Here is a 26,538-nt window from a genome sequence, read left to right as displayed (position 1 = left end):
TAGGATTATAGGCATAAGCCAACAGACTCTTTAATTTTTTAACAGAATAGTAAAGAAATTGAAGACTGGGCAAATTTTGCTTTGGTTGTAGGTCAGTGGTAGAAATTTTATGTGCCACATCTCAGTCGTTGGGTTCTAGTCTCATCATGGCAATCAAAGTATCAAAAAGCAGTCTGTATATTATTATATTATCTTTGCCTACTATGATGTAAACCCTTTCTTAAAAAAAAACATGTTATCATGAGTGTAGAGGTGATGTACGGAAGGATAATCAGTCAGGTAATCAGTACATTTCTCTTTTGAACCTTGTCACCCCTTTGCCTCACTCTGTAAAAGCTTTTTTAAACCAGGTATATAGAAATAAAATTTAAAAGTATAGGCAATTCCCAGAATGCATTTCTGTTGGGGCTACTCTCCTTTAACCTTCCTTGAGATCACTTTACTATTAAACAGCCTTGCTGAGATTGTATTGTTTATCTGTGACCCAGAAAAAGAACAGAGGGATGTAATCCAACCCAGCTCATCTGTATTATAACTACCACAGACTCCTAGTTTCTTCCCTGGTACTGAGTGTGTGTGTGTGTGTGTGTGTGTGTGTGTGTGTGTGTGTGTGTGTGTGTGTGATGTTAGATATTAAAAGAGCTCTGAAAACTGAGTGTGGTGGTATATGCCTATAATTCTAGTCCTGAGGATGCTAAGGTAGTATGCCAGTAAGTTTGAGAAAACTTTAGGGTTTGCTATCCAGTCTCTATTATAAACAAGGTATTCTTATGCTCTGTTGCTATTGTTTAAAAACAATAGTAACAACAACAATCTATAGGCTTTCTTTTAATTTTTGAACATTGTTAGGTTCACAGCAAAATTGAGTAGAAATGAAGACCCCCGCCCCCACACCCTCCCAACCTCGCACTGGACTGGATAGCGCAGAGCTTCGTGTGGAATAGTTTAATAATTCTGATGAATTTGTCATGTCATGTAGCCACCAGTACAGTACTATATAGGGATGTTTCCCTGACCCCCAGATCCTGCATGTGAGGGTTCAGCTCTCCTCCCCGACCCCTTGGCAAGCACTGAGTTTTTTACTATTTCTAAGGCTTTACCTTTTCCTGAGTATCATAGAGATGGAATCATGAAGTATTTAAGCTTTTCATATTGTCTTCTTGCATTAGTGTGCTTGTTTGTTTCCTCCTTTTCTATGACTTGACAGCTTATTTCTTTTTAGTTCCTGGTAAGTTTCCATTGTTTGGATGTGTCATGGTTTACTTATTGAATGGCACTTTGATTCCAGGTTTTTCCAATTATGACTAAGGCCACTAAAAACATCTGTGTTTAAATTTTTGTGTGGACATAGACTAACTCCATTGGGGAAATACCCATAAGTGTAACTTCAGGATTATGTGACATGAGTATATGTATTTTTGTAAGAAACTGTCAAAACAGAAGTGGTTCTGTGGCTCAAGTGGTAGAGCATTCACCTGGAACTGAAGAGCTCAGGGACAGTGCCCAGGCCAGAGTTCAAGCCCCACGACTGACAAACAGATAAAAGAAAAACAACTTATACTTTAAACAAAACAAAACAAAAAAAGAGTGAGACCATTATTGTCTTCAAACATATTCACCATATGACTGGAAAAGGAATAACTGTGAAATAAATTAATTAGTATTTCAAAGAAAACCCATCCTCCAAAATTGGTTAAATTTTTCTGCATGCCCCCAGGAATAAATGAGAATTCTCTTGTTGCTTCACATTGTCACCAGCACTTGGTATTTTCAAAATGGATTTTGGCCATTTTTATAGTTATACAGTGGTTTTTCATTGGTGCCTTAGTTTATATTTTTCTGGTGATATATTTCTATAGGCCACATTTGCTATCTTCTTTGCTATCTGAATATCTCCTTCACTGAAGTGTTTGTTCACGCCTCAGGACCATTTTCAAATATGCTTGTTAGTTTCTTATCATTGTTTTAACTATTTTTATTTTCATTATATTCTTTAGGTAGTGCTGGGGCTTGAACTCAGGGCCTCACACTATTGAGACGTATGCTTTTCCACTTGAATCACATTGCCAGCTCACGATCTATCATCTCTTTATTCCTGGTATTTTCCTTTGCTCTAAAGTCTCCTCTGTACATTAATGTGCTATTCTTTCGTTGAGGTTTTCGTTTTGTGGGGAAATGAGCAAGTATTTGTGCATAGGGACTGTAGAGCCCTGTGCATGCTACACAAGCATTCTGCCATGAAACTACATCACCAGGTCCTGCTTCCTTCCCGCTTTCCTTCTCTCCTTTCTCTTTTTCTTTTTCCTTCCTTCCCCTAGGTAACCTTCTGTCCCTTTCTTTTCCTTTCTTCCTCCCTTCTTTCCCCTTTTCTTTCCTTTCTTTCCTGCCAGCATTTTACTATGTAGACCAGGTTGTCCTTGATGTTATTCTTCTTTTAAAAAAATATTTTTAGTGGTTTCCTTGGAGTTTACAATATAGATTTACATCTGATCAATGGTCATTTTTCTTGTGCCAGTCCTGGGGCTTGAACTCAGGGCTTAGGCTCTGCCCCTAAACTTTTTCCTCAAGGCCAGTGCTCTACCACTTGAGCCACATCTGCAATTTTGGCTTTTTTTGGTGGTTAATTGGAAGTAAAAGTCTTCTCAGAGTTGAAGGCATAACACAGTTATAGCACTTGCCATTGAGTGAAAGCATCAGGCACTGAATTTAATACTGATCTCGGACAAGGAAAGAAAGAAAGAAAGAAAGAAGAAAGAAAGAGAAAGAAAGAAAGAAAGAAGAAAGAAAGGAAGGAAGGAAAGAGAGAAAGGAAGGAAGGAAGGAAAGAGAGAGAGGAAGGAAGGAAGGAGAAAGAAAGAAGAAAGAGAAAGAAAGAAAGAAGAAAGAGAAACAAGAAAGGAAGGAAAGAAAGAAAGAGGGAGAATGATAGAGGGGGAGGGAAGGGGAGGGAGGAAAGGGAAGGGAAGGAGAAAGAAGGAAGGAAGGAAGGAAGGAAGGAAGAAAGAAAGAAAGAAAGGAAGAAAGAAAGAAAGAAAGAAAGAAAAAGGAAGGAAAGGAAAGAAAGGAAAGAAAGAGATGGGGAGGAAGGGGGGGAAGAAAGAAGTCTTAGGGACTTTTCTGTCCAAGCTGTTTTTGAACCAGGATTCTTAGATCTCAGCATTCTGAGTAGCTAGGATTATAGGCATGGGCCATCAGTGCCCAGCTCATGTCCATTTTTAGTTCTATTTTTATTATCTTTGTCATTATACAAAGGAATTACCATTCAATATCTGATCTATACCAATTCATGAATGGTTGCCAGTATCTCATAATTACTTTCACTCCTGTTGAGTTTTCATAAGTTATAACTATAAAATATTATTATTTTGTATAAACTATTATATATTATATCAACAGAAAGGAAAGCTTTTATTTTCATTTTTATTGTCTACTATTCTTACTCCTTTTTTTATTGTGAAAATACCATACAGAGGGGTTACAATTACATGGACAAGGTAATGAGTACATTTCTTATCAAGCATTGTTGCCTCCTCCTTTGTTTCCCCTTCCCATCCCTTCCTATCCCCCCCAAGCCCGCCATAGTTGTAAAGTTCGTTTTTCGACATAACGTCTTGTACATCTCATTGTTGCAATGGGTCCACCTGTATCCCTATTTAAACAATTTGTTTTTTCCCTTCCCCTCCACAAATTATACCAACATCAGATAAGTTGATGTTAGACGAAATGAATCCCAAGATAAGGATCCAAATGTTTTTTCTTTCTTGTGATTTCTTCTAACATATTTATAAGATGATTTCTTTGTTGCTTTGTATGTCCCTCCGCCATGGTATAACCCCTGTTTTCACTGTTCTTACTTCTTATGTGTGAATCTAAGTTTATGGCCTCTATCATCATCTTTCTCTCTGAAAAACTTCTTTGAACGCTGTCTGAAAGGACTGCCAACTGGTCACACATTTGTTCCATTTTTGTTGGTACAAGACACTATTCTTTACTTTGAAAAGATAATTTTTCAGGGTATAGGATTCTAGGTTGCTATTTTTTTTAATTCCCAAAACTCCTTAAATGTTCTTTTCTTGATGGTATTGTTCTAAGACATTAGATGTGATTCTCATCTTGATGTTTACTTCTATTTGGCATCTTTTTTAGTTTTTCTTTGTTTTCCCACAATTCAAACAAATTACATACTTTTTGAGATGCTCATTTAGATTTTAGGAAGAATTTCTCTGTAACCATCTTGGCTGCATTTGATAGTCATAGAATCATTTTTAATATCATCTACTTCGATCTTTAGGGAAATTTTGAGTGAATAAAACAACCTCATTACGACTTAGTAAGACAGAAATAAAATAATAAATTACATATACAGTACTATAAATGACTATAATCCAGAAATCAGGAGGCCAAGATGAGGCATTGTCAGTGAGCTTGAGAACATTCTGGACCACAAAACAAGTTCCACATTAGTCTGAGCTATACACACACACACACACACACACACACACACACACACACACACACACACACACACACATATGTACATATATATACGCATGTATATATATATGTGTGTGTGTGTGTGTGTGTGTAGCGAGAGAGAGAGAAAGAGAGAGAGAGTTCCTGTGTCAGAAACCCAGAAATCATATACATACCCATATACATACATACATATGCATACATACATATACATACATACATACAAACATGTATTACTGTATATATACCTATCTGTGTATGTATTTCTCTGTCATCTCAGATTCTATTCTTTTACCAATATAAATGTCTAAATCAAAGTAATATGGAAAAATAAATGAGTTGCTTTTGTAGGTCATATTTATTTAGAGAACATGGTATCTAATTAAGATTTCCAATATTTCATTCTTACACAGAAGGACATGTTATCCTTTGCAGTATTGGTGCCTTCCTGGATCCACCTCATGATGAAAAGGTATGAACTTTACTTTCATACTTTATAAATGTGTCAGCATGTGTTTATTGAACATTGCTCTAGACAAGAAACTATAAAAGACAGAAAAACAAGCATTCCTACTGTTTTGGCACATGCACTATAGCAACTTCAGCAATGTGACAAAAACACTTAGAGAATACCATCCTGTAGAGGAGATCTCTCTCAAAACAGGGGGAAAGACAGAGAGAGAGATGATAGAGACAGAGAAAGAAAACTTGGACAATCAACTCTTGAACAATTTAAAACATTATGAAGTGCCATAGTATAGTTTTTGCCTAGCTCTCAAGAAATAACAGAGATAAAAGGTCAAGAAACCTAGGAGGAATTGAGACTAAGCTTCATTAAGGTAAATGAGTAGAAAACATAGAAAAAACTACACACTGCCAGAATGCTGGTCACACAAATGGCCATATGGTCTTCATGTGTTCATCAATAATAGAGAGAAACATACTGCCAAGAGGAGTTACTGTAGAGTAAGCTCCATAGCTAACAACTCTAGTTCACATGATTTAGAAATATTTGCAAAGGCTAAACTTGAGGACAAAGCTAAAAGGAACACACCGATCAACCCTTATGATGATTTTTAAAGAATGAGCCAGGTGCTAGTGGCTCATGCCAGGAATCCTAGCTACTCTGGAGGCTCAGATCTGAGGATTGCAGTTTGAACCTAATCCAGGCAGTTAAGTATATGAGATTCTGATCTCCATTTAACCATCAAAAAGTTGGAAGTGGAGCTGTGGCTCAAGTAGTAGATCCTTATCCTTGAACAACAACAACAACAATAAAAAAAAAAAAAAAAAGCTTAGGGACAGTACCCAGGTCTAGCCCTGAGTTCAAGCTCCAGGATTGGCACAGAAAAGAGAGAGAAAGAAAGAAAGACCGAGAGGGACAGAGAAAGACAGAGACAGAGTCAGAGAAATACAGAGAAAGAAAGAGAGAGATGGAGACAGACAGAGCCTGAGATGGAGGCAGAGACAGAGACAGAGACAGAGAGAGGAACTTGAGCTAATCTTTTTTTCTTTTTCTTCTTTTTATTTTGTTGCCAGTACTGGGACTTAAATTCAGGACTGAGTCCTGTCCCTGAGCCTCTCTGTACTCAAAGCTAGTGCTCTACCACTTGGGTCATATGCCACTTCCAGCTTTTTCTGAATAGTATGTTGGAGATGAGACTCATGGACTTTCCTACCCGGGCTGGCTTTGAACTGCAATCCTCAGATCTCAGTCTCCTGAGTAGCTAGGATTACAGGTTTGAACCACCGGTGCCTGGCTAATTATTCTTTTTCTAAAATATATTTACTGTTATTACAGAAGTGATCTACAGAGAGGTTGCAGGTAATAAGGTAATGAGTATATTTCTTCTTGAACCAGGTCTCCCCTTCTCTTGCTGTCTCCCATTTTTTCTTTCCTGTTCCCACCCAAGGGATGTATAGTTCATTTTCCACATAGTGCCTAATGAGTACCATACCTGTATTTGTTCACCCTTTGCTTCAACTTTTCGGTTCTCCCTGCCTTGCCCTGCCAAAGACTAGCATAAGATGATAGGAAAAGACAACAAAAACAGAAACAACAACAAAAATCCCTTCTTTCATTTTCTTGGATCATTTCATAAAATATTATTTTATATGATTATATACATATAGCTATGACTTTTGTGACCTGCTCCTATGAATATCCTCCTTTGGTCTCACTGTGCATATGTCTGGAGGCCTGGATAATTCATCATACCCCAGTGTATTTTTTAAACCATCCAGGGTGTTTACTTGGAGATTTATAGACACATTATAATGATTACAAATGAAAGAAAAGATTCAACCTATGTTTCTTTGGATCAGGCTTACTTTGCTTAATATAGTTTTTTCCAAGTCTTCCCATTTCCTTACAAATGGTACAATAGCATTCTTTCCTGGGCAGTTATTCTTGATAATTCCTACTCCACATCCCCACTGAAGAGCAAAATAGCCAATATTTTCTCAAGATAAAATTTTCAAATAAGAAAAAACTCTTGTCAGGTGTGATATACACCTATATTCCCAGCCTCTCTTGGAGGCAGAGACATGAAGATCGTATTGGAAGGTTAGCCAGGGCCAGGCACAAAAGGTCTAGAGGTATAGTTTAAGTGGAAGATCACTTGCTTACTAAGCATAAGGCCCAGAGTTCAATCCCCAGCACCACAAAAGTAGATAATAATAATAATAATAATTAATTAAAATGTAATTTTGCCAATTTCCTATGGGCCTTCTCCCAGCTCTGCTTCTCCCCATTCCTGGTTATCTTCATTCTTGGTCTTCTACAACCCTTTCTTAAGGCTGCTCTTTAATAATGTACTAATAACCATCAACTAAATGAAATGCTAATTTTCGATTCCTCAACAAAGTCAGGAACTACTTCCTCTCCCCAGGTATGTGCAGATTAAGAAATCATCTTATAAATATGTTGGAAACAATCGCAAAAAAGAAAAAACATTTGAATCCTTATCTTAGGATTCATTTCACCTAGCATCAACTTGTCTGACAGTTTGTTTGTCTCAGACATATACTAGTTATTGCAAATAAGGGAAACCATGGGACCTATATTTCTTTGAGCCTGGCTTACTTCACTTAATATAATTTTTCCAAGTCTTTCCATTTCCTAACAAATGGGGCAATGTCATCCTTTCTGATGGAGGCATAGAATTCCATTGTGTATATATACAACATTTTCTTGATCCATTCATCTTCTGAGGGGCATTTGGGTTGGTCCCATATCTTAGCTATGATAAATAATGCTGCAAAAAAACATAGTTGTGCTAGTAGCTTTAGTATGGTCTTGTTTGTGATCATTCAGGTAAATGCCCAAAAGTAGGATTGCTGGGTCATAGGGGAGCTCCATGTGGAATCTTTTGTATATACCTCCCCAATGGTATAAGCCCTGCTTTCTCTGCATTTGATGTTGATATAATTTGTGAAGGGGAAGGGAAAAAACAAATCGTTTAAATAGGGTTACAGGTGGACCCATTACAACAATGAGATGTACAAGATGTTACGCCGAAAAATGGGGCTGGGAAGGTGGCTCAGTGGTAGAGTGCTTGCCTTGCATGCATGAGGCCCTGGGTTTGATTCCTCAGCACCACATAAGCAGAAAAAGCTGGAAGTGGCGCTGTGGCTCAAGTGGTAGAGCACTAGCCTTGAGCTGAAGAGCTGAGGGATAGCGCCCAGGCCCAGAGTTCAGGCACCATGACTGGCAAAAAAAAAAGAAAAAAAGAAAAATGAACTTTATAACTTTGGCAGGGTCGGGGGTGGGGGGTTGGGGGGAGGTCATGGTAGGGGTTGTGGGGGTAAGGGGTGGAGAGAGGAAGGGAAGGTATGGGGAAACAAAGGAGGAGGCAACAATGCCTGATAAGAAATGTACTCATTATCTTGCCCATGTAATTGTAACCCCTCTGTATGGTATTTTCGCAATTAAAAAAAAAAATCCTTAAACTTAGGCTTTTTACCTCAGTGAGCAAGAAAATAATTAGGAACACAGTCACTCAGTGTAGCGGTCCACACCCATCCACTCCTGAACACAGCTTCGTAATGAGCTATGGCTTTGCTTAAAGTTATATTCCTTGATTTAATCCCAAGGGATATGTCTTATCGTTGCCATCTAGAAATTCAAGCAGCTGCTTTCCTGGCGTGCTCATTCTTTAGAAATTGTTCAAGTAGCCTACGTGGAAGACAAGCAAGTGGTGGTTACTGCTTCTGTGGATGGCTCTGTGAGGTAAACCACGAAGGTGAAGGAAGAGGTGGGAAGGGAAAGAGTGGGTGAGAATATTGAAAGGTGTGACATTGATCAAGATATATTATATTCATAACCTGCTTCATTAAATGCCAACTCCTTTATACAGCCTTTATACGACTGTGTATACTCCTTTATACAACTTAAAGATAATGTTTTAAAGATATAACAACTACAAACAACAACAACAAAGGTGAAGGATACAACCTTGGGAAGGTAAGGCATGGCTCAAGGGCCCTAAGGCCCAGGAAACCAAGCAGAGAGGCAGGAGGTCTGCTTGGGAGAGCTCCATGTGGAGCACTAAACACTAGGAGATGTACAAGACACTATGTTGAAAAATGAAAAACAAACTTTACAGTGGGGGCAGTGGGGAGTGTAGTAATGGGGAGTGTAGTTGGGGAGGTAGGATGGAAGGGATGGTAGGGGAAAAAACAAAGGAGGAGGCAACAATGCTTGCTAAGACATGTATTCATTACCTTACTCATGTAACTGTAACCCTTCTGTATAGTATTTTCACAATAAAAAAACTTATTAAAAAATAAGAAAAAACAAGAATAACTTACTTCCATCAGCATGAATTTAGAGTTGAGTGAAGTAGTCCTTCACCTTTCCAACGTTTTGTGTTTTAAGTCTATTTCCCTTTGGTAAAGGCTTTGGGAAGGCCATGATAACTCTGTCATGCTGGGAAACTAAAATATAGGGATATATGTCACTCATGTTAAGTCCTCTCTGGACACTGTCAAGGGTAAGGAAAGGATACCTCCATTTCTGCCTCTTCTCAGTTGCTACCTATGTGTTTTATTTTGTTGTTTTGGTGTGTGTGGGCTTGATGGTACCGAGGCTCGAACTCAGGGCCTCAGACTTCTCAGTTTGAACTATATCTCATTTCATTTTTGTCGTTTTTCAGATAATGCCTCATGATTTTGCCGGGACTGGCCTCAGATCATGACCCTCCCACCTATGACCTCTACATAACTAAGTCTATGTTTGTGAATCACCATGTCTGGCTCGTTAAAATGGGGTCTCATTACCTCACTAACTTTTTATTCTAGTTGGCCTCAAACTGAAATCCCCCTGATCTCTATGTCCTGAGTAGCTGAGATTACAGGCAAGAACTAGCATGCATGGCTAGTATCTACCTATTTTGAAATTTCATGCTACTTACACTTTGAAGAATCTATTCTTAGTTCTTTAAGCTCATCCTTCTCCTTCTAGGTCATTGCTTCAGGACACCTGATTATTATTTCCATCATTTGCTCCTCTGAGGTTCAAATCAGGACATAAAAGGAAGATCTTCAAATGCTGTTTTATTTTCCCATAAGCAATGCAATTTCTTCACTCTTGCCAGGGAATCCAATATTATTTTAAACCCCATAGGCTATTTCACAGGGAACTTTTGGAGTGAATTGAGATGAAATAAGTATATGGGTAAAGAGACATGCCATTTGCCAACCTATATAAAACTCAGATATAGACATTCCTATGGGGACCCCAAAACAGTAGGTAGGAATTGTTGATGGGGTTCACAGTGACTGTTAGTGAATCAGGATTACTTAAAGCATCTCCAGATGTCTCTCACAAATTCTGTGGTAGTTGATTTTATTTATTTATTTGCTTATTTACTTATTTATGTATTTATTTATTTATTTTGTGCTTGAACTCAGGGCCTGGGCAATATCCCTGAGCTTTTTTTTCCCACAAAGCTAGCTCACTACTTCTCGCCTATTCAAAACACAGACCTGACTACTTCTCTTTGAAACCACCACCAGGCTAATGACTCCAAAGGTTTTGTGTATAGCTTCAAACTCTGGGTAGATCAGCCTCCACCCAGGAGAACCATGTGTCTCACAGTTAGCCCTGTCCCAAAGCAAATTCGCCATGTCTTCTTCCACGCCTGATTGTCCAGTTGTGGATTCTGTTTTGTTCAGTTTTCCCCAAGTATTAAATGTATCTATTGGCTCAGAAGCTCACTGTGATGTGGCCTTTATAGACTTTCCTAGCTTTATCTTGCATTGTCTTCCTCACATGCCCCTGACTCTAAGATTTAAAAGTTTCTGCTTCTGGCTTCTTTTTTTTTCGGTCTTTAATTGGAGATAAGAGTCTCATGGACTTTCCTGCCTGGGCTGGCTTTGAACTACAATGCTCAGATCTCAGCCTCCTGAGTAACTAGGATTATAGACAGGAGCCACTGGCACCTGGCTGATTTTATAAGTAGCACACTGACCTTATCTTGTGCTAAGGCCTAAGTAAACTAACCGATTGTCAGTCAATGTGAATTATGATTAGCCTGGGGAAGTAGTGTTTTAGGAAAAACCTTTTGTCTGGTTCAGATAAATAAAAATTTTCAGTTTGGATTCAAATTAATATTTCCCTGAAAGGCTGTAGGTTAGAATTCTAACTATATAAAATGTTTGCATTCTGCTCTAGGTGCTTCCTCAGTGATAGAGGACTAGCATGATTGAAATCCTGGATTTGCGAAAGTTTACATAAAGTGAACTGTGCTGTACTTAGAAGGAAGAGTCCCGGATTCAAGTTTATAACCCTTGATAGTCTAGTATAACCCATACAATTTATGATCAGACTAACTTGGGCTGAATTCCTCGGTTATTTACCCTCTTTTCTTTGGCCTTCCTTCAGGCTCTGGCATGCCGTCAATGGTCATTATTGTGGATATTTTGGACAACGACGAGCTTTAGATTTAACCATGTCAATGGATTTCATTTTGCCTTGTGATATAACTGAATGTCCTATAGAAATCAAAGAAGAAAGCAAGTTCACAGAGAAGAAACAGAAATATGAATACCCTCTGATATTTGACCGGGAAAGGTAAGGCCAGGGGTATTTCTTTACATGATAAATAAAAGTTTAACTCTTACAACAGTCTTTCTTTTGCTGCGTGTAAAGCACTCAAATGAGAAAATCTGAACCTATTTAATCATCCTGCAATCTTGTGAAAAAAAGAAATCTATAAACTAAAAGCTCTGATTCTCTATAGTAGTACTCTGAATAACCAAAGTTAAATTGGATTTGTTAAAAAAAAAAAAAAAAAAAAGGAAGCTGGACGCCCATGACTCACGCCTGTCATCCTAGCTATTCGGGAAGCTAAGGTCTGAGGATCGTGGTTCAAAACCAGTCCGGGGAGGAAAGTCCGTGAGACTCTTATCACCAATTAACCACCAGAAAATTAGAAGTAGCACTGTGGCAGAAGTGGGAGAGCACTTGCCTTGAGCTGAAGAGCTGAGGAGACAGCACCCAAGCCCAGAGTTCAAGCTCCATGACTGACAAAAAAAAAATGGCAATTGCCTAAGGAAAGCACCAAATAATTAAAGACTATGTCTGAGGCTGGGAATATGGTTTAGTGGTAGAGTGCTTGCCTGGGTTCTATTCCTCAATACCACATAAACAGAAAAGGTTGGAAGTGGCACTGATGCTTAAGTGGTAGAGCACTAGCCTTGAGCACAGTGAGGTTCAGAGACAGCACCCAGGCCCTGAGTTTAAGACCCAGGACTTGAAAAAAAAAGATGATGTATGTATGTGTATAATGTGTGCATGTGTGTATATGTGTGTGCAGACATCATGGCTGTACAAGGGGTGTTTCATTGTGACATTTCTATGCATGTAAGCAATGTATTCCCTCTCATTCTACTCATGATTAAAATAATTTTGAAATGTTGCATTGTTCTATTTGTATTCATGCAAATAAACTACATTGAATGTATTCTTCTTCATTCACTCTCTGCTTTAGCTCTCTTTCCTCTAACTGGCGCCCCACCCATATCCTGTTTTACTTTTATTTTTTTTCTGTGTATTAGTTGGAACAAGGGATTTCACTGCAGTATTTTCAAGGCAGCCTTTTAATCTTAGAGTCAGGGCAAGATAAAGCTAGGAAAGTCTATAGAGGCCACATCACACTGGGCTTATGAGCCAATGGGCACATTTAATACTTGGGGAAAACTGAGCAAAACAGAATTCATAACAGGACAAGCAGGTGTGGAAGAAGACATGGTGAGTTTGCTTTGGGACAGGGCTAACTGTGAGACACGTGGTTCTCCTGGGTGGAGGCTGATCTACCCAGAGTTTGAAGCTATACACAAAGCCTTTGGAGTCAATAGCCTGGTGGTGTTTTCAAAGAGAAGTAGTCAGGTCCTGTGTTTCAAATAAGTAAAGATTGAAAACTATGGAGCAATAATCAACCTGTAATAAACAGGCCAAGGTAAATGCAGGTAGAGACAGTAAAGAACCTTGAAAAAGAATGGCTAAGAATTTGAGAGAATAAACTCAAGCAAGCAGGAGGAGAGAATTTGAGTACACCTCAATGGTGGTGCGAGGCCCATAGGATCATAGAAAAATGAACACTGGGATTGAAATGAAAATACCATTGAAGCCGGGCACCAATGGCTCATGCCTGTAGGCCTAGGATCAGATCTCAGGAGGCTGAGATTTGAGCATCATGGTTTGAAGCCAGCCTGAGCAGGAAAGTCCCAGAGACTCTTATCTCCAATAAACCACCAGAAAACCAGAAGTGGCTCTGTGGCTTAAGTGATAGAGCACTCACCTCCAGCTGAAAAGCTAAAGAACAGCACCCAAGCCCAGAGTTCAAGCCCCACGACCGACAAAAAAATAAAAAGAAAAGAAAATACCATTGAGGGTAACTTCAGTGGAGGGTTGGAAGAGATCCCATGCCAATGGCTGAGAAACAGAAGGTGCAATGTGAAGATAGTATAGAATGATTTTCAATATATTGTTCAAGCACTGGGGTTTAATGACCTTGTATGTGGCAGGTAGATACTTCATCATAAAAGCCACACATCTTTTGTTGGTTGTTTGTTTTTGTTATTTTTAAAACAGTTTCCCAACTTTTACCTGTGCTGGCCTGGATCATGATCCTCCTATTTCCACTTCCTGAGTAATTAATAGGTATGCACCACCACACTCATCTTTTTATTGACTGAGATAAAGGTCACATGAACTTTTTGCTGGAAGCCTAATCCTTTCAATCTCAGCTTCCTGAGTAGCTAGAATTACAGGCATAAATCACCATGCCTGGCTTAAATCTTAATTGTATAATTTTATGGAGTACGGTGTCATACTTCGATGTATTTATACAGTGGGTAATGGTCAAATTAAAGTAGTTAATACTGCCCCATTCAAGCGTCTTGTACATTTCTATTAACTTGTAGTAATTATACTTATCTTTGAGGTACAATGTGGTTGTTTTAGTACATGTATCAAAAATGGGATGATTGTTCTCATCTATTTATCATTACTTTGTGTTTGAAGCTCTCAAAATTATTGTCAAAAATGTCAATCAGAATATAATAGAGAACATTAGAGGCAGAAAACTGCAGAGGGTGTTAGAGGAAATAAAGAGGCTGGATAACAGATAGGAAAAACTCACAATAAAGATTGCTTTTTCTTTCCTTTCCTTTATTTTTCTTTTCTTTCCTTTTTCTTTCCTACCTTCCTTCCTTTATTTCTTTCCTTCTTCCTTTCTTGACATTACTGGGGTTTTAATTCAGGGTCTGTGCTTGCTCAGCTGATACCCTGCCACTTAGGCCTCATTTCTTACTGGTTATTTTGGAGATGGAGTCTTTTCTATATTGTCTGCTAGGCTCATCCTGTACAGTCCTCCAGGTCTCAGCCTTCTAAGTAGCTAAGTTTATAGATGTGAGACACCAGCACTCAGCCACACTGCTTTTTGAAGATGGCAAACTCTAGTTAAGGAAACCATTGTCTTATAGATTTGTTTGGTATTTTGAGAGGGTTGAGAATACTTGAAGGTGTAGGGAATAGAGTATTCTTTAGTAGAGAATAGGGTGAACTTGAGCAGCTGTTTTTCACTTTTTGCAGTTTCAGTTCTTGCCTGATTGTGGTGGTGCCCTTGTTACAGTGAAAGAGGTTGGTACTCATCTGAGTTCTCAGAATCAGCAGAGCTCGATCTTAGAACAGGTTTATATGTCTAATACTTGGGAGACCAGAGATGCCTGGAAATGATTCTGAAAATCAGAATTTGGAGACCCAACCCAGATGGTTCTCAAGTGGGAAGCATCAGAGGAGTAGGTCCAAGATAAAGTCCCTCAGGAAAGCACTAAATCAGTCACCACTGGGAGGCCCAATGTCCATATATAATATGGGTGGTGGCAAGGCTGTAAATGGAAACAGAAGCAATCAGAACCAACACAGAATTCAGGTGGAAAGTGAAAACACTCTTGTCACAATCAAGAAGAATTCTAAGTGACTTCAGAGGCTCCCATGGAATTACTGGAGGTGATGACCGACCAAAATGTAGGAAAGTTATGGTAAAGCCAAGATGCAACAGTTCACCAAGGAAAAGATGATCAGCCTTGTCTTTTTGGTAATCATTTGTCTCGAAACATCCGTGTGTCTCAATATATATGACAATGTATTCTGATGTGTGAATGTGAGTTTCTGTTCACTCTGAGTCTTATGAAGACTTGGATCTTGTCCTTTACATTTGTCATCCTAGTTCTTAGATCAGTGCCAATAGCCAGTAGACACTCAAAAAATATTTGTGGGAGAGGAAGATGACTAATTGAGCATCATAAGCAGAAGAATTACTGCAAATGGCAGATATGTAGGCATGAAAGGGAATGTTGTATCTGGGATAGCTACTTGATAGATATGTTTTTACATGGTTATTACTAAATATTTTTATTTCTCTTGTAGCAAAATAGGCCTTGTGCTATAGAAGGACTCCATCTCAGGACATATTCTCTATTGCCTTTAAAAATGCTTTTAATGCTTACATTTGACTTTCTAAATATGTACTTAACTTTCCAACTATAGAGGAAGCTTCCCAGGTCATGTAAAAATCAAACATTGTACATATAGAAAGTTTTTGCTGTCCGTATTACAGTTTTTTCCCCCTCAGTAATGGGTGGTGAATTTTCAAGAGATGATCAGGCAGGTAGAAATTGCTGTGAATTCCTTAAAGGAAAGTCTGCAAAGCAAAATGGAATAATAATTAGCATCACTAGGACTCGTGCCATGAGAACTAAGGAATTCAAGAGAAGGACATAATGTGTATTAGTTTTGTTGGCAGAAAATAAAAGATGTACTGGTATTTACTTACAGTTTTCTTCTACGTTTACATGCAGATGGAGAAACATGAGCTCAATGTCTCTGCTCTTTAGACGTGCACCTCCCAAGGCCTTTGAAGTGGAACATGATTTTAAATATTTCAAGTCTCTTTCTTCTCCCAAGGTAGCTAATCAAAACAAAACAGAACAAACAACAAAGCAAACAAAAGCAGTACATATCTTGCCTTTTATTTTTACCTTCCTTAATTCAAATATATGCAGAAATATTGCATTTTTATATCCTCTGTTACAAATCACCATCAATTTGGTGACATAAATAATACAATACTTATAGTTTTGTGGGTCAAAAAGTTGAACTTCCCTTGAAAATAATGAAGAAGGGGGCTGAGACATGGCTCAAGCCATTGAGCTCCTGCCTAGCAAGTACAAGGCTCTGAGTTCAATCCCCAATACAGAAGAAATAGGAGGGGGTTAGGAGATGGGGGAGGGGAGGGGAGGAGGAAGAAGAGAAGAGGAAGAAGAGGAAGAGAAAGAGGAGGAGGAAACAGGAAAGAGGAGGTGGAGGAGAAAGAGGAGGAAGGAAGAAAGAAGGAGAAAGGTGGAGAGGGGAAGGAGGAGGGGTGAGAGAAAGGGAGAAGGAAGGGAGATGGAGAGAGGGAGGAGAAGGGAGGAAAAAGAAGAAGGAGGAGAAAGGAGAAGGAGGAGGAGAATGGAAAGAATGGTGTGCCCATGACATAATTTAAACATTATGTGAGATTATCTGATGAAGAATAGGCTCCCCTGTAAATATATTCCCTGGGAAAGTCCTGAACATGTGCTTAGGAAATAGGTATAAGAAAGCTCAGGGAAGTGCTGCTTTTATCTCACTAATAAATTCTAGCATACTCCTCAGTTGGACTGCCAGGGAGCAGTAAAAGTGAATGAACCAAGGGAGTGACACTGTTGAAAAATAATTGTACTCATTGCCTGACTTATGTAACTGTAACCCTTCAGTACATCACCTTTATAGTAAAACTTAAATTTTAAAAAGTGAATGAACCTAACGCTCACCTGTACAAATGAATATGAGCCGCCCATGCCCAGAGTTCAAGCCCCATGACCAACCAACCAATAAATAAATAAATAAATAAACATGGGCAACACAAAGTTCAGGATTACCATAATGGCATGCAAGGCCAAAGAACAGGAGTATGATCAGAGCCAACCCTCTAAGGACTTAGGCATTGAGGTGGTCAGATTTGCACGCCAGTGCTCCCTGAACATACATCATAGTCATCCGCTTTTACAGTATCTTCTGCATGTATAATAGATATTTAATACTTTACAAACAAAACAAAATTATTGCACATCCTCCCTTTCTGCCCAAATGGAACCTAGATACTTCTTTTCCCCAGAGGCAGGTTGACAGGAAGAGAAGCCACTTGTGGAGTCTAATGGACTTTGGTGTCATTTCAAATATTTTATAACTTTATTTATATGAGTATCCGTGTTAAGAGCTGTTGAGAGAGGTCAAGAAAATATATGTCAGGTGTATTTTACATCCTCAATAATTATTGATTAGTTGTATTTTTTCCCAAAGACCCCAGACTTTCTGATGTGTCTCTTCACAGGTCATACTATCTTCACTTAGCATGTTCTCCATCAAATCAGAATTGTTTCTATGTTCATGTTTGTCTCACATCCATGACTAAAAGAATATCATTTGCACACACATCTGTACATAACATGTTATAGGAGAATATCTATTTTGTGGAATAGGATTGAAATGGTACATCCTAGAAATAAATAGTGCTATTCACTTGTAACACTCATTCGATTTAGAGATAAGAAGTTGTATTTTAAAATCAGAAGTGGAATATTACATAAAATTGGGATACTTTTACTAAGTCTCATATCTTTTTTAAACAATTGAATATCCCAAACATCCCAAGGCTTGCTATCTTCATACCTCAGCTAGCTGATAAGATTAAAAATAGCTTCCCTGATAAAGTTGAGTTGAAAGGTATTTGACCCAGGATATCTGACCTTGATAAGCAGTTCTGTTTTTGCTTTCCTTTTCATTCTCAATGTGTTATTAATCTATATGTTTCTTTTCTCTTCATTTCCTTTTGACATTCTGTTACTGGTAATGATATAATGGTACAAAAATCTTTAGAGCACCTTAGTGTGATCTTCTTATATGATCTCATTGGATTTCATCATAGTCTTCAGGGAAAGAACTTACCTAAGGTCATAAAGCTAGGAAGTGAGGAAGTCAAGACCTGAATGCCATTAATGCTATTTTGCCATTTATGAGAGGCTTTGTTTTGCAGATTCACAGGTGTTCCTTGGAGGGTTTCATGACTGAAAACAGAGAGGCGGGGATTGTTTTTGGTTCTCTTCCTATATATAGGGTAAGTCAGAGGTTTTTAAGACTAGAAACCTAATAACAGAATAATCAAAAATCTAGCTTCTTATTCCTGACCATCCTGTGCTTATAAGCAAATTAGGGAAAATCATATCACCAAGCTCACTGATGCCTCTGATAAACGAGAGGTGATCAGGGTCCATGAGTTTTGTATGCCAATGCTTTGGATCTCTTGTCTCTGCCATTACATACGGTCAACATGGTAGCTATTATCCTGGTGGTTCTTCATTATCTGCTAAATAAAATCCAAATGTCTTCACCTGGCATACAAAGCTCTTATGACCTGGGACTGGGAAGGTGGCTCAGTGGTAGAGTGCATGCATGAGGCCCTGGGTTCGATTCCTCAGCACCACATAAGCAGAAAAAGCCGGAAGTGGAGCTGTGGCTCAAGTGGTAGAGGCTAGCCTTGAGCTGAAGAGCTGAAGGACAGGGCCCAGACCCAGAGTTCAGGCCCCATGACTGACCAAAAAAAAAAAACAAAACCAAAAAAACAAAGCTCTTATGACCTGACCTCTGCCAGAACTCTGACACCATTTGCTTCCACATTCTCCTCTTGCTCTCCCTACACTCCAGCCACGGCATATCATTTACCATCCCTTAAGCAGCAATGGTCTGCTCATGACCTGTTATTGGGCATGTGCCGCCCTTCTGCTTAGGATTCATCCCACCCCTGATTCACTAGTAACCCCTATCTCCAAATCTAGCCACAAAGAGACTTGTAATAAAAGTCTAATGTGGGACAGATGGGGGGAAGAACAATGAAAGAGGTGACCTTGATCAAAATGCATTATACCGATAAACTGACATGTTTAATTGGAACCCCCCATCCAATTACTTAAAGATGATTTTAAAAATGGAAAAAGTAGTTCAACTTTAAAACTCAAAGATAAAAATTGAATGAATGAACTCAAGAAAAAAATAAAGCACACACTAAATATTAAGACTGATTTCAACATAGATCTTAAATGTTTATATCAATGTGTGAAGTAGAAAGATTTAACAGTGAGGTAGTGTGGTCCTATAATCCCAGCACTTGGAAGGCTGAGGCAAGAGCAGCTGGGGTTACACAGCAGGACCTAGCCCCACCTTCACCCCCTAAACTTAAGAGTGATAGCAAGAAAGAGGCTCCATTTGGAGCAAGTGGATCTTCCTCCTGAATTCAGTTGATGGATAGAAGCACTTTCTGTATGTGTAACTTGCTCTGTTTATGGCTTTTAGGTCCCAAGCCCCACTAGTCTAAGGTTCCTTCCACTGATTGGTTCAGAATCACAAAAGGAGACAGGAGATGGAAAGAAGAAAGGGCATGTTCAAACTGACAAGGTAAGTTAATAGTGCTGGTTCCAGAGTGGAATCTCACTTCATCACCTGCCACTCTGCTCTTGTCTTACAAACTATTTCTCTGCTCCACTGAGCCTAGAATTATATTATCCCAATTCATACTTTTAGGACTATTGCAGATGTTGGTAAGTTAACTTGGCAAGAAGAAAATCATAAATTTACTGGGTAGAGAGGGAGAAAACCAGATAGAACCTGGAGTTCTGAGTGAATGAAGCTTTCCTATTGCTTCATCAGGTCATGTGGCTGAGTTGATCTAGAAACTAGGCGCAACACTTTTGGAAGGTAACTGCGCATCCTCCAACATGGAGCTGTGACCTCCGTAGCTTCTGACCAGCAGACAATTTTTCCATGTACCGAGTGAGAGCCTTTCACACCTAGAGGCTTTGGCTGCAGAAAGAAGCCCATCTTCCTCAGCATAACTGTTTCAGAGACGAACCCTGAACTACTGCAGCCAAAGAAGGGGGCAGGCTAGGAAGGGATAGGAACTGGGCCTCCCTACAGATAGTCCAAGGACAGGAAGTGTGTGGTGCCACCCTCAGGATTGGGCTGACAACACTCACCACCAGCTCTGGATTTTACAGCATTGTCCCCAGGCTGGGCCGCTCTTCCTCTAGGAGTCAGACCCAGGTTTAGGGTTTGGATTTGTCTGCTCCAAACCTACACTTTATGCAGTAAATAACGGTGGCAGGCATGCCACAGAAGGATTTGCACTGAACAGCCTCACCATCTTTTCAGTCTCGCCATCTCTGGAGATTTGGCAGGGGAGAGGAGGATTAGCAACCCAGTCCCCAACCTTTGGCCCTCATTCTGGGCTTCTGGTTTGCTGCATTATAGTATAGTGTATTTTTCTATGTGGAAATCACCTCAGAGTCCACTTGTCTGGTTCCACTGTTTTTCCCCCCACCCCATCATCCTTTCTCCCACACACCCTTGGATTTCTCCTTTCTGCAGACAGTACCACTTGCTCCTCTACTGCAGAGTAATCCCAGGGACTCAATATTACCATAATGGGATGTTGTTTTGTGCTATCTTGAACACTTGAAAGATCTTTTTGCAATTAAAAACAATTCCATGTATGAAGAAGAATGTTAACTCAATGCTTAATACTTTACAAAGTGTTTTTATAAAATGATTCTCTTAATTTCACAATAAGTACAAAGAAATTGTAAGATCCATCTTAGAGCTTGAAAGAAAATGATTGCTCCTAAAGCAAGGGTTTGCAAAAGGTTGCAGACTAAGAGACAAGCTGAGATCTTTTGCTCCAAATTTCATGCTTATTCTAGTAACCAAACCCCTCCCAATCCTTTACTCTTGCCAGAAGTTCACATGGGTGGGATTTAACCTGTGCTTCTTTAAGTAGTCATTAAAATAGGTCAACATCAAGAGGAAAATTGAGAGTGTGGTAATTCTTATAAGCCTCCTTCCTGTGAAATCAGATTAATCACCAAGAGGAAATTGGTTCTTATTGCCTGCATCTAATTCAATGATAAATAACAAATGCAATGATAACAGCACAACAATTTTTAAAAGCTATTTTCTTCATTTAACCTGAAACATTTCACCATAATTTTGTTGATTTGCACATGTAATAAATGTACAAATGATTCTCTTGAGTCAAACATGCAAATTGTTCAAGTAAAATATTTTAGCAATACCAAACTTTTCAATAAAAATATTGTTTACTTTTAATTGTTTTGAAAACTGGATGTAATGCAACAGTACAAATTATCCCAAACTAAGTGCTAATCAAAAATTGAATTGTTAGGCTTTATAATTCGTATGTTTTATAGATTCTTCTTTAAAATTTCTCATTTAATATTAAATATACTTACATTACATTTCTAAGAATATATTGACAAGAAGAATGTGACCAAATATGTCTTAAGCAACAAACAGAAGACAATGAGAAATTAACATTTAACCTTGAGCTAGGAACAAGTGGCTCATACCTATAATTTTAGCTCCTCAGGAGGCTGAGATCTGAAGATTGAGGATTGAAGACAGGAACATGCATGAAGCACATCCTCAATTATAATAATAATCCAGAAGTGGAGCTTTGGCCCAAGTGGTAGAGTTCTATCTTTGGGCAAAAAAGCTAAGGACAGCCCTTAGACACTGAGTTCTACTGCCAGGACACCCCCCCCACACACACACATACACACACACACACAAATTAGCCACGAAGGGTTAGAGATGAGTTTCAGGGTAGAAGACTAGCTGGCTTAGCATGGGAAGGGCCTGGTCGCATTACCAGCACTACTGGAGGTTCCTCAAAGGACTCCACATAGAGCTCCCTATGACCCAGCAATCCCACTTTTGGGCATTGACTCAAATGATCACAAACAAGACCACACTAAAGCTACCAGCACAACTATGTTTATTGTAGCATTATTTACCATAGCTAAGATATGGAACCAACCCAGATGCCCCTCAGTAGATGAATGGATCAAGAAAATGTGGTATATATACACAATGGAATTCTATGCCTCCATCAGAAAGAATGACATTGCCCCATTTGTTAGGAAATGGAAAGACTTGGAAAAATAATATTAAATGAAATAAGCCAGGCCCAAAGAAACATAGGTCCCATGGTTTTTATTTGCAATAACTAGAATATGTCTGAGTCAAGCAAAAAAGGTCAGATAAGTTGATGTCAGGGGAATGAACCCCAAGATAAGTATTCAAATATATTTTTCTTTCATGCAATTGTTTCTAACATATTTATAAGATGATTTTTTTGTTGCTTTGTATGTCCCTCTCCCCATGGTATAACCCCTACTTTCACTGTATTTGATGTTGGTATAATTTGTGGAGGGGAAGGGCAAAAACAAATCATTTAAGTAGGGATACAGGTGGACCCATTGCAACAATGAGATGTACAAGTCGTTATGTCGAAAAACGAACTTTACAACTTTGGTCGGGGGAGAGGATCAGGTATGGGGGGAGGTGGAGGGAGTATGGGAAGGGATGGGAAGGGGAAACAAAGAGGAGGCAACAATGCTTGATAAGAAATGTACTCGTTATCTTGTCCATGTAATTGTCACTCCTCTGTACAGTATTTTCACAATAAAAAAATTAAAATTAAAAAAAGAAAAGAAAATTAAAAATTAGTAGTAGTGGTTATCTAGATGCATAATGACTAACCTACACTCAGATAAGCAATTGACTTTACTATAATTCATAAGAGATCATCAAGAATGAAAACTTACTTGTTTAGACGCAAAGGATTTTTTAATATATCTTTTGCTTTCATCCGTGCTATATTCACTCTCTCTCTCATGCTGGTACTGGGGCTTAAACTCTATCTTCAGAAAATCGCACACTTAAATTCAGTAATATTGTCAATGACAATGGCTAATATTTATCATCAAATTCATGTGCTTAGGCCAATACTTTGCATTTGGTATATATTGTTTGACAGAATATCTTTCACCTTTTGTAGATTTGTCATAGAGCAGGGCTTAAAATCTACAAATTGGCCGGGTACTGGTAGCTCATGCTGGCTACTTAGGAGACTGAGATCTGAGGATCGCAATTCAAAACGAGCTCAGGCAAAAAAGTCCATAACACTCTTATCTCCAGTAAATCAAAAGTGGAATTGTGGCTCAAGTGGTAGAGCACTTGACCTAAAAAGTTCAGGGGCAGCATCCCGACCCTGAGTTCAAGCCCCAGGATGGGCACAAATAGAAACAAAAAACAACAACAAAAATGACAAGTTTGACTTTACTGCCAGAATCTTAAAATATAATAGTATATAATTCAGGGATATTAGAGCTGCTGAGACTCTCCAACAAAGAATAGCCTGAGAATGTTTAGATAATGAACATTGACAAATCCCTTCCTCCCTGTCATACCCTCACCCAGCTTTAGGTTCCTTCAAATCCTCTGATCTCCAGCTGCCATTGTGCCATAAAATCATTGTTGTTGTTGTTTTTTTCTGACAACATTTTCCATGGCATCTTTTCTTCAAAAGTCACTTTTTTCTACTAAAATGTAAAATCCAGAAAGGTACAAACAAACTTCATCTCACTTATTCTCTTTTTAACACCAACATTTAGAAGAAACTGACAACTGAAACACTGAAAAAAAAAAAAGTCCAAACGAAATAATGAAATTGAAATGTGTAGTTAGGGCTTGGTGTGCTGATTGAGCGAACGGAGCCTCCTCCCCTTTCTCTGTGGGATCCAAACCTGAATCTGGACCTTTGAAGCTTTAGTGTTACATTTCCTCATCCCTTTTATTCCTCACTTCTTTTCCTCAGACTATAAAAGTAATCGATATGTGTTGCAAAGTCACATACAACCAAGCCCTGATACATTTCCATAAATACATGTAGATGGTGCCTGTGGTAAAATGCTGGTTGAACAAAACTGAAAAAAAATTAGCTATTTCTTGACCCAATTATATTATATTATTATTATTATTATTATTGACCATAATACAGCTTGAACTCAGGGCCTCTTCCTTAGCTTTTCTGTTCAAGGTTGCTACTCTACCACTTGAGTCACATGTCTATCTTTAGATTTTTTTCTAGTTGGAGAAAAGAGTCTCTCAGATTTGTCTGCCTGGGCTGGGTTTGAACTGGGATTCTCAGATCCAGGTTCCTGATAAACCAGGATTACAGGCATGAGTCACTAATACCTAGCAATCCAATTTTTTTAACTAAATGAATTTAAACATTTTTTGTTTTTGTTTTTGTCAGTCGTGGACCTTGAACTCTGGGTCTGGCCACTGTCTCCCAGCTCTTGAGCTCAAGGCTAATGCTCTACCATTTGAGCCACAGTGCCACTTCTGGTTTTTTCTGTTTATGTGGTGCTAAGGAATCGAATCTGGGGCCTCATGCATGCAAGGCAAGCACTCTACCACTGAGCCACCTTCCTAGGCCCTGAATTTAAACTTCTATGTTTATTTCTTCCCAGAATAATTCAATTCATTTCTCATTTGTGGGATCACCAACTGGTTTTATTTTCCTACCATTCAGAAGACTCCAGTGTTATGAATGCAATACTCATCCTTAATTAGCTAAACAGTGTCCCTTGTTTTGTTTTGAATCCGTCCTTTCCAGATTATTTCGTCGTCCTCCAGAATGGCTAAGCCATTTGAGCAACTCTTCATACCTTTTTTTTTTTTTTTTTTTTTTTTGGTCGGTCGTGGGGCTTGAGCTCTGGGCCTGGGCGCTGTCCCTCAGCTCTTCAGCTCAAGGCGAGCACTCTACCACTTGAGCTACAGCACCACTTCCTTGAGCAACTCTTCAGCAGCCCTACCTCCTACTTTTTGTTGTTGGTGGTGGTGGTGGTGGTTGTATGTCTTGCACTCTGGGCCTGGGCACTGTCCCTAAGCTCTTCAGTTTAAGGCTAGTGCTCTACCCCGGGTCACAGTGCTACTTCTGCTACTTCTGGTTTTCTGGTGGTTAATTGGAGATCAGAGTCTCAGGACATTCCTGCTTGGTCTGGCTTTGAACCGAGATCCTCAGATCTCAGCCTCCTGAGTAGCTGGGATTACAGGCATGAGCCACCTCCTACAGTCTTCTCCTTGAAGTCATACAGGATTTAATAAAATAACTCTGCTTTTATGCTAAATATTAAAATCTATCATGGTGAAAGTTAGCTCTGGAAAAGTGTCACATAATGCCAGCCACTAATTCATGTGCCCTTACTTCACAGGTAACACGGAAGAGGAGTCTGAAAAGAACTTTAGTCCCACAGATAAATCTGGCTGCTTCATTCTTCCCCATCATGAACAAGTAAAGAGGAAGTTAAAACTGGCTGCTGCTCATAACATGGCAAGGTCTGGATGAGCATGAGAGTCCACCAGATGGTCAACCATCTCAGGGTCCTTAGGCCATACTGTTGATGGAGAAGGCTGCTTGAGGAGCTCTGGTCATCTGAGCTCCCCCTACATGCAAGCAGCAACAGCAGCCAGTCAACCCAACTTTTTCTACTCATGGAAATCCACTTAGCCCATCAACAGTGTCTTTTGTTTACTGTCAACCAAAGGACACAAGGAAGTAAATGAAATCAATAGCATAAGTAGATCAAAAATAATATGGTTATCAATGATTAGCTTTCCACCTTCTCCCATTGTTCATCCTGATCCATAATCAGAATCATTAGACTGTGTGCGCGAAGCAGCAAATTATTTGTGCTGTACAAAGAAAATTACTATTAAAAGGAAAATATGCCCACCCGCCCCACGCTCTCCGTCTTCTTCATTTTGCGACATGTCATCTAGGAGACAATGTTCTTGAAATCAGAAAATATGTTTAATTGAGAACTGACAGTAGGTAAATAGAACTTGAATGATATCTGGGCTTACTAGGGTCCATCTTTTATTAATGCTTCTAGTGATAGAAGCAAGGTCGCCTGTAGTAATAGTGAGCAAGATCACTAGTGGGTATGAATCTAAAAAATGAAAGCATCTAAGTGTGATCGATAATGGGTTCAATTTTTAATGTGTCAAAAGCATATATTGTATATCACATTGAAGACTGAGAATTAGCTGACTCAAACCTCTTCAGAAAATGACTGTTTATTAAGAGTGTTTCTGTGTTAACATTTATCTACCATTCCCAAGATGCCAGGATACTTAACAAGCAAAACATTGTGGGCTATTATTTTTTTGGCAGCAGTGGGATTTGAATTCAGGGCTTCTTGCTCTGCTAGGCAAGTTCTCTACCACTTGAACCGTGCCTCCAGCACTCTTCTTTGATTATTTTGGAAATGCATCTAAGCCAACTTTATTTGCCTAGGATGGCTTCAAACCTTGATCTTCCAGATTTCAGCTTCTTGAGGAAGTAGGATTATAGGCATCAGCAGCACCATTGCTGAGCCAAGGATTTTATAATTGTTAAAGTCCTACATGCTTGAAAAAAATAATTCATCTAAATTCAATGTTTATATGCATTTCTATGTTTCTAGTCACGAATCAATTTTAATACTAATAGCAATGTGATATATTGCCTTTATCTTCTAGAATTCTCTTTATGTATTTTCAAAACACAAGAAAATAAT

The 26,538-nt window shown here is 38.9% G+C and overlaps 1 protein-coding gene across 1 annotated transcript in view; it reads left to right on the top strand.

Moving 5' to 3' along the window:
* Wdr64 (WD repeat domain 64) overlaps nt 1–25,275 on the top strand; it is a 120,088-nt gene extending 94,813 nt beyond the window's left edge. The window contains exons 22-28 of the mRNA XM_042674540.1: nt 4,887–4,945; nt 8,595–8,704; nt 11,360–11,548; nt 15,841–15,946; nt 18,096–18,176; nt 19,409–19,495; nt 25,192–25,275. Coding sequence (XP_042530474.1) covers nt 4,887–4,945; nt 8,595–8,704; nt 11,360–11,548; nt 15,841–15,946; nt 18,096–18,176; nt 19,409–19,495; nt 25,192–25,275 — 716 coding nt within the window. The remainder of the gene's footprint in view (nt 1–4,886; nt 4,946–8,594; nt 8,705–11,359; nt 11,549–15,840; nt 15,947–18,095; nt 18,177–19,408; nt 19,496–25,191) is intronic.
* The last annotated feature ends 1,263 nt before the right edge of the window (nt 25,276–26,538 follow it).

Source organism: Dipodomys spectabilis, unplaced genomic scaffold, assembly GCF_019054845.1.
Source record: "Dipodomys spectabilis isolate Male_0828 unplaced genomic scaffold, ASM1905484v1 ptg000019l, whole genome shotgun sequence".
Taxonomy (NCBI): domain Eukaryota; kingdom Metazoa; phylum Chordata; class Mammalia; order Rodentia; family Heteromyidae; genus Dipodomys; species Dipodomys spectabilis.
This window is presented reverse-complemented; position numbering and strand designations above follow the sequence as displayed.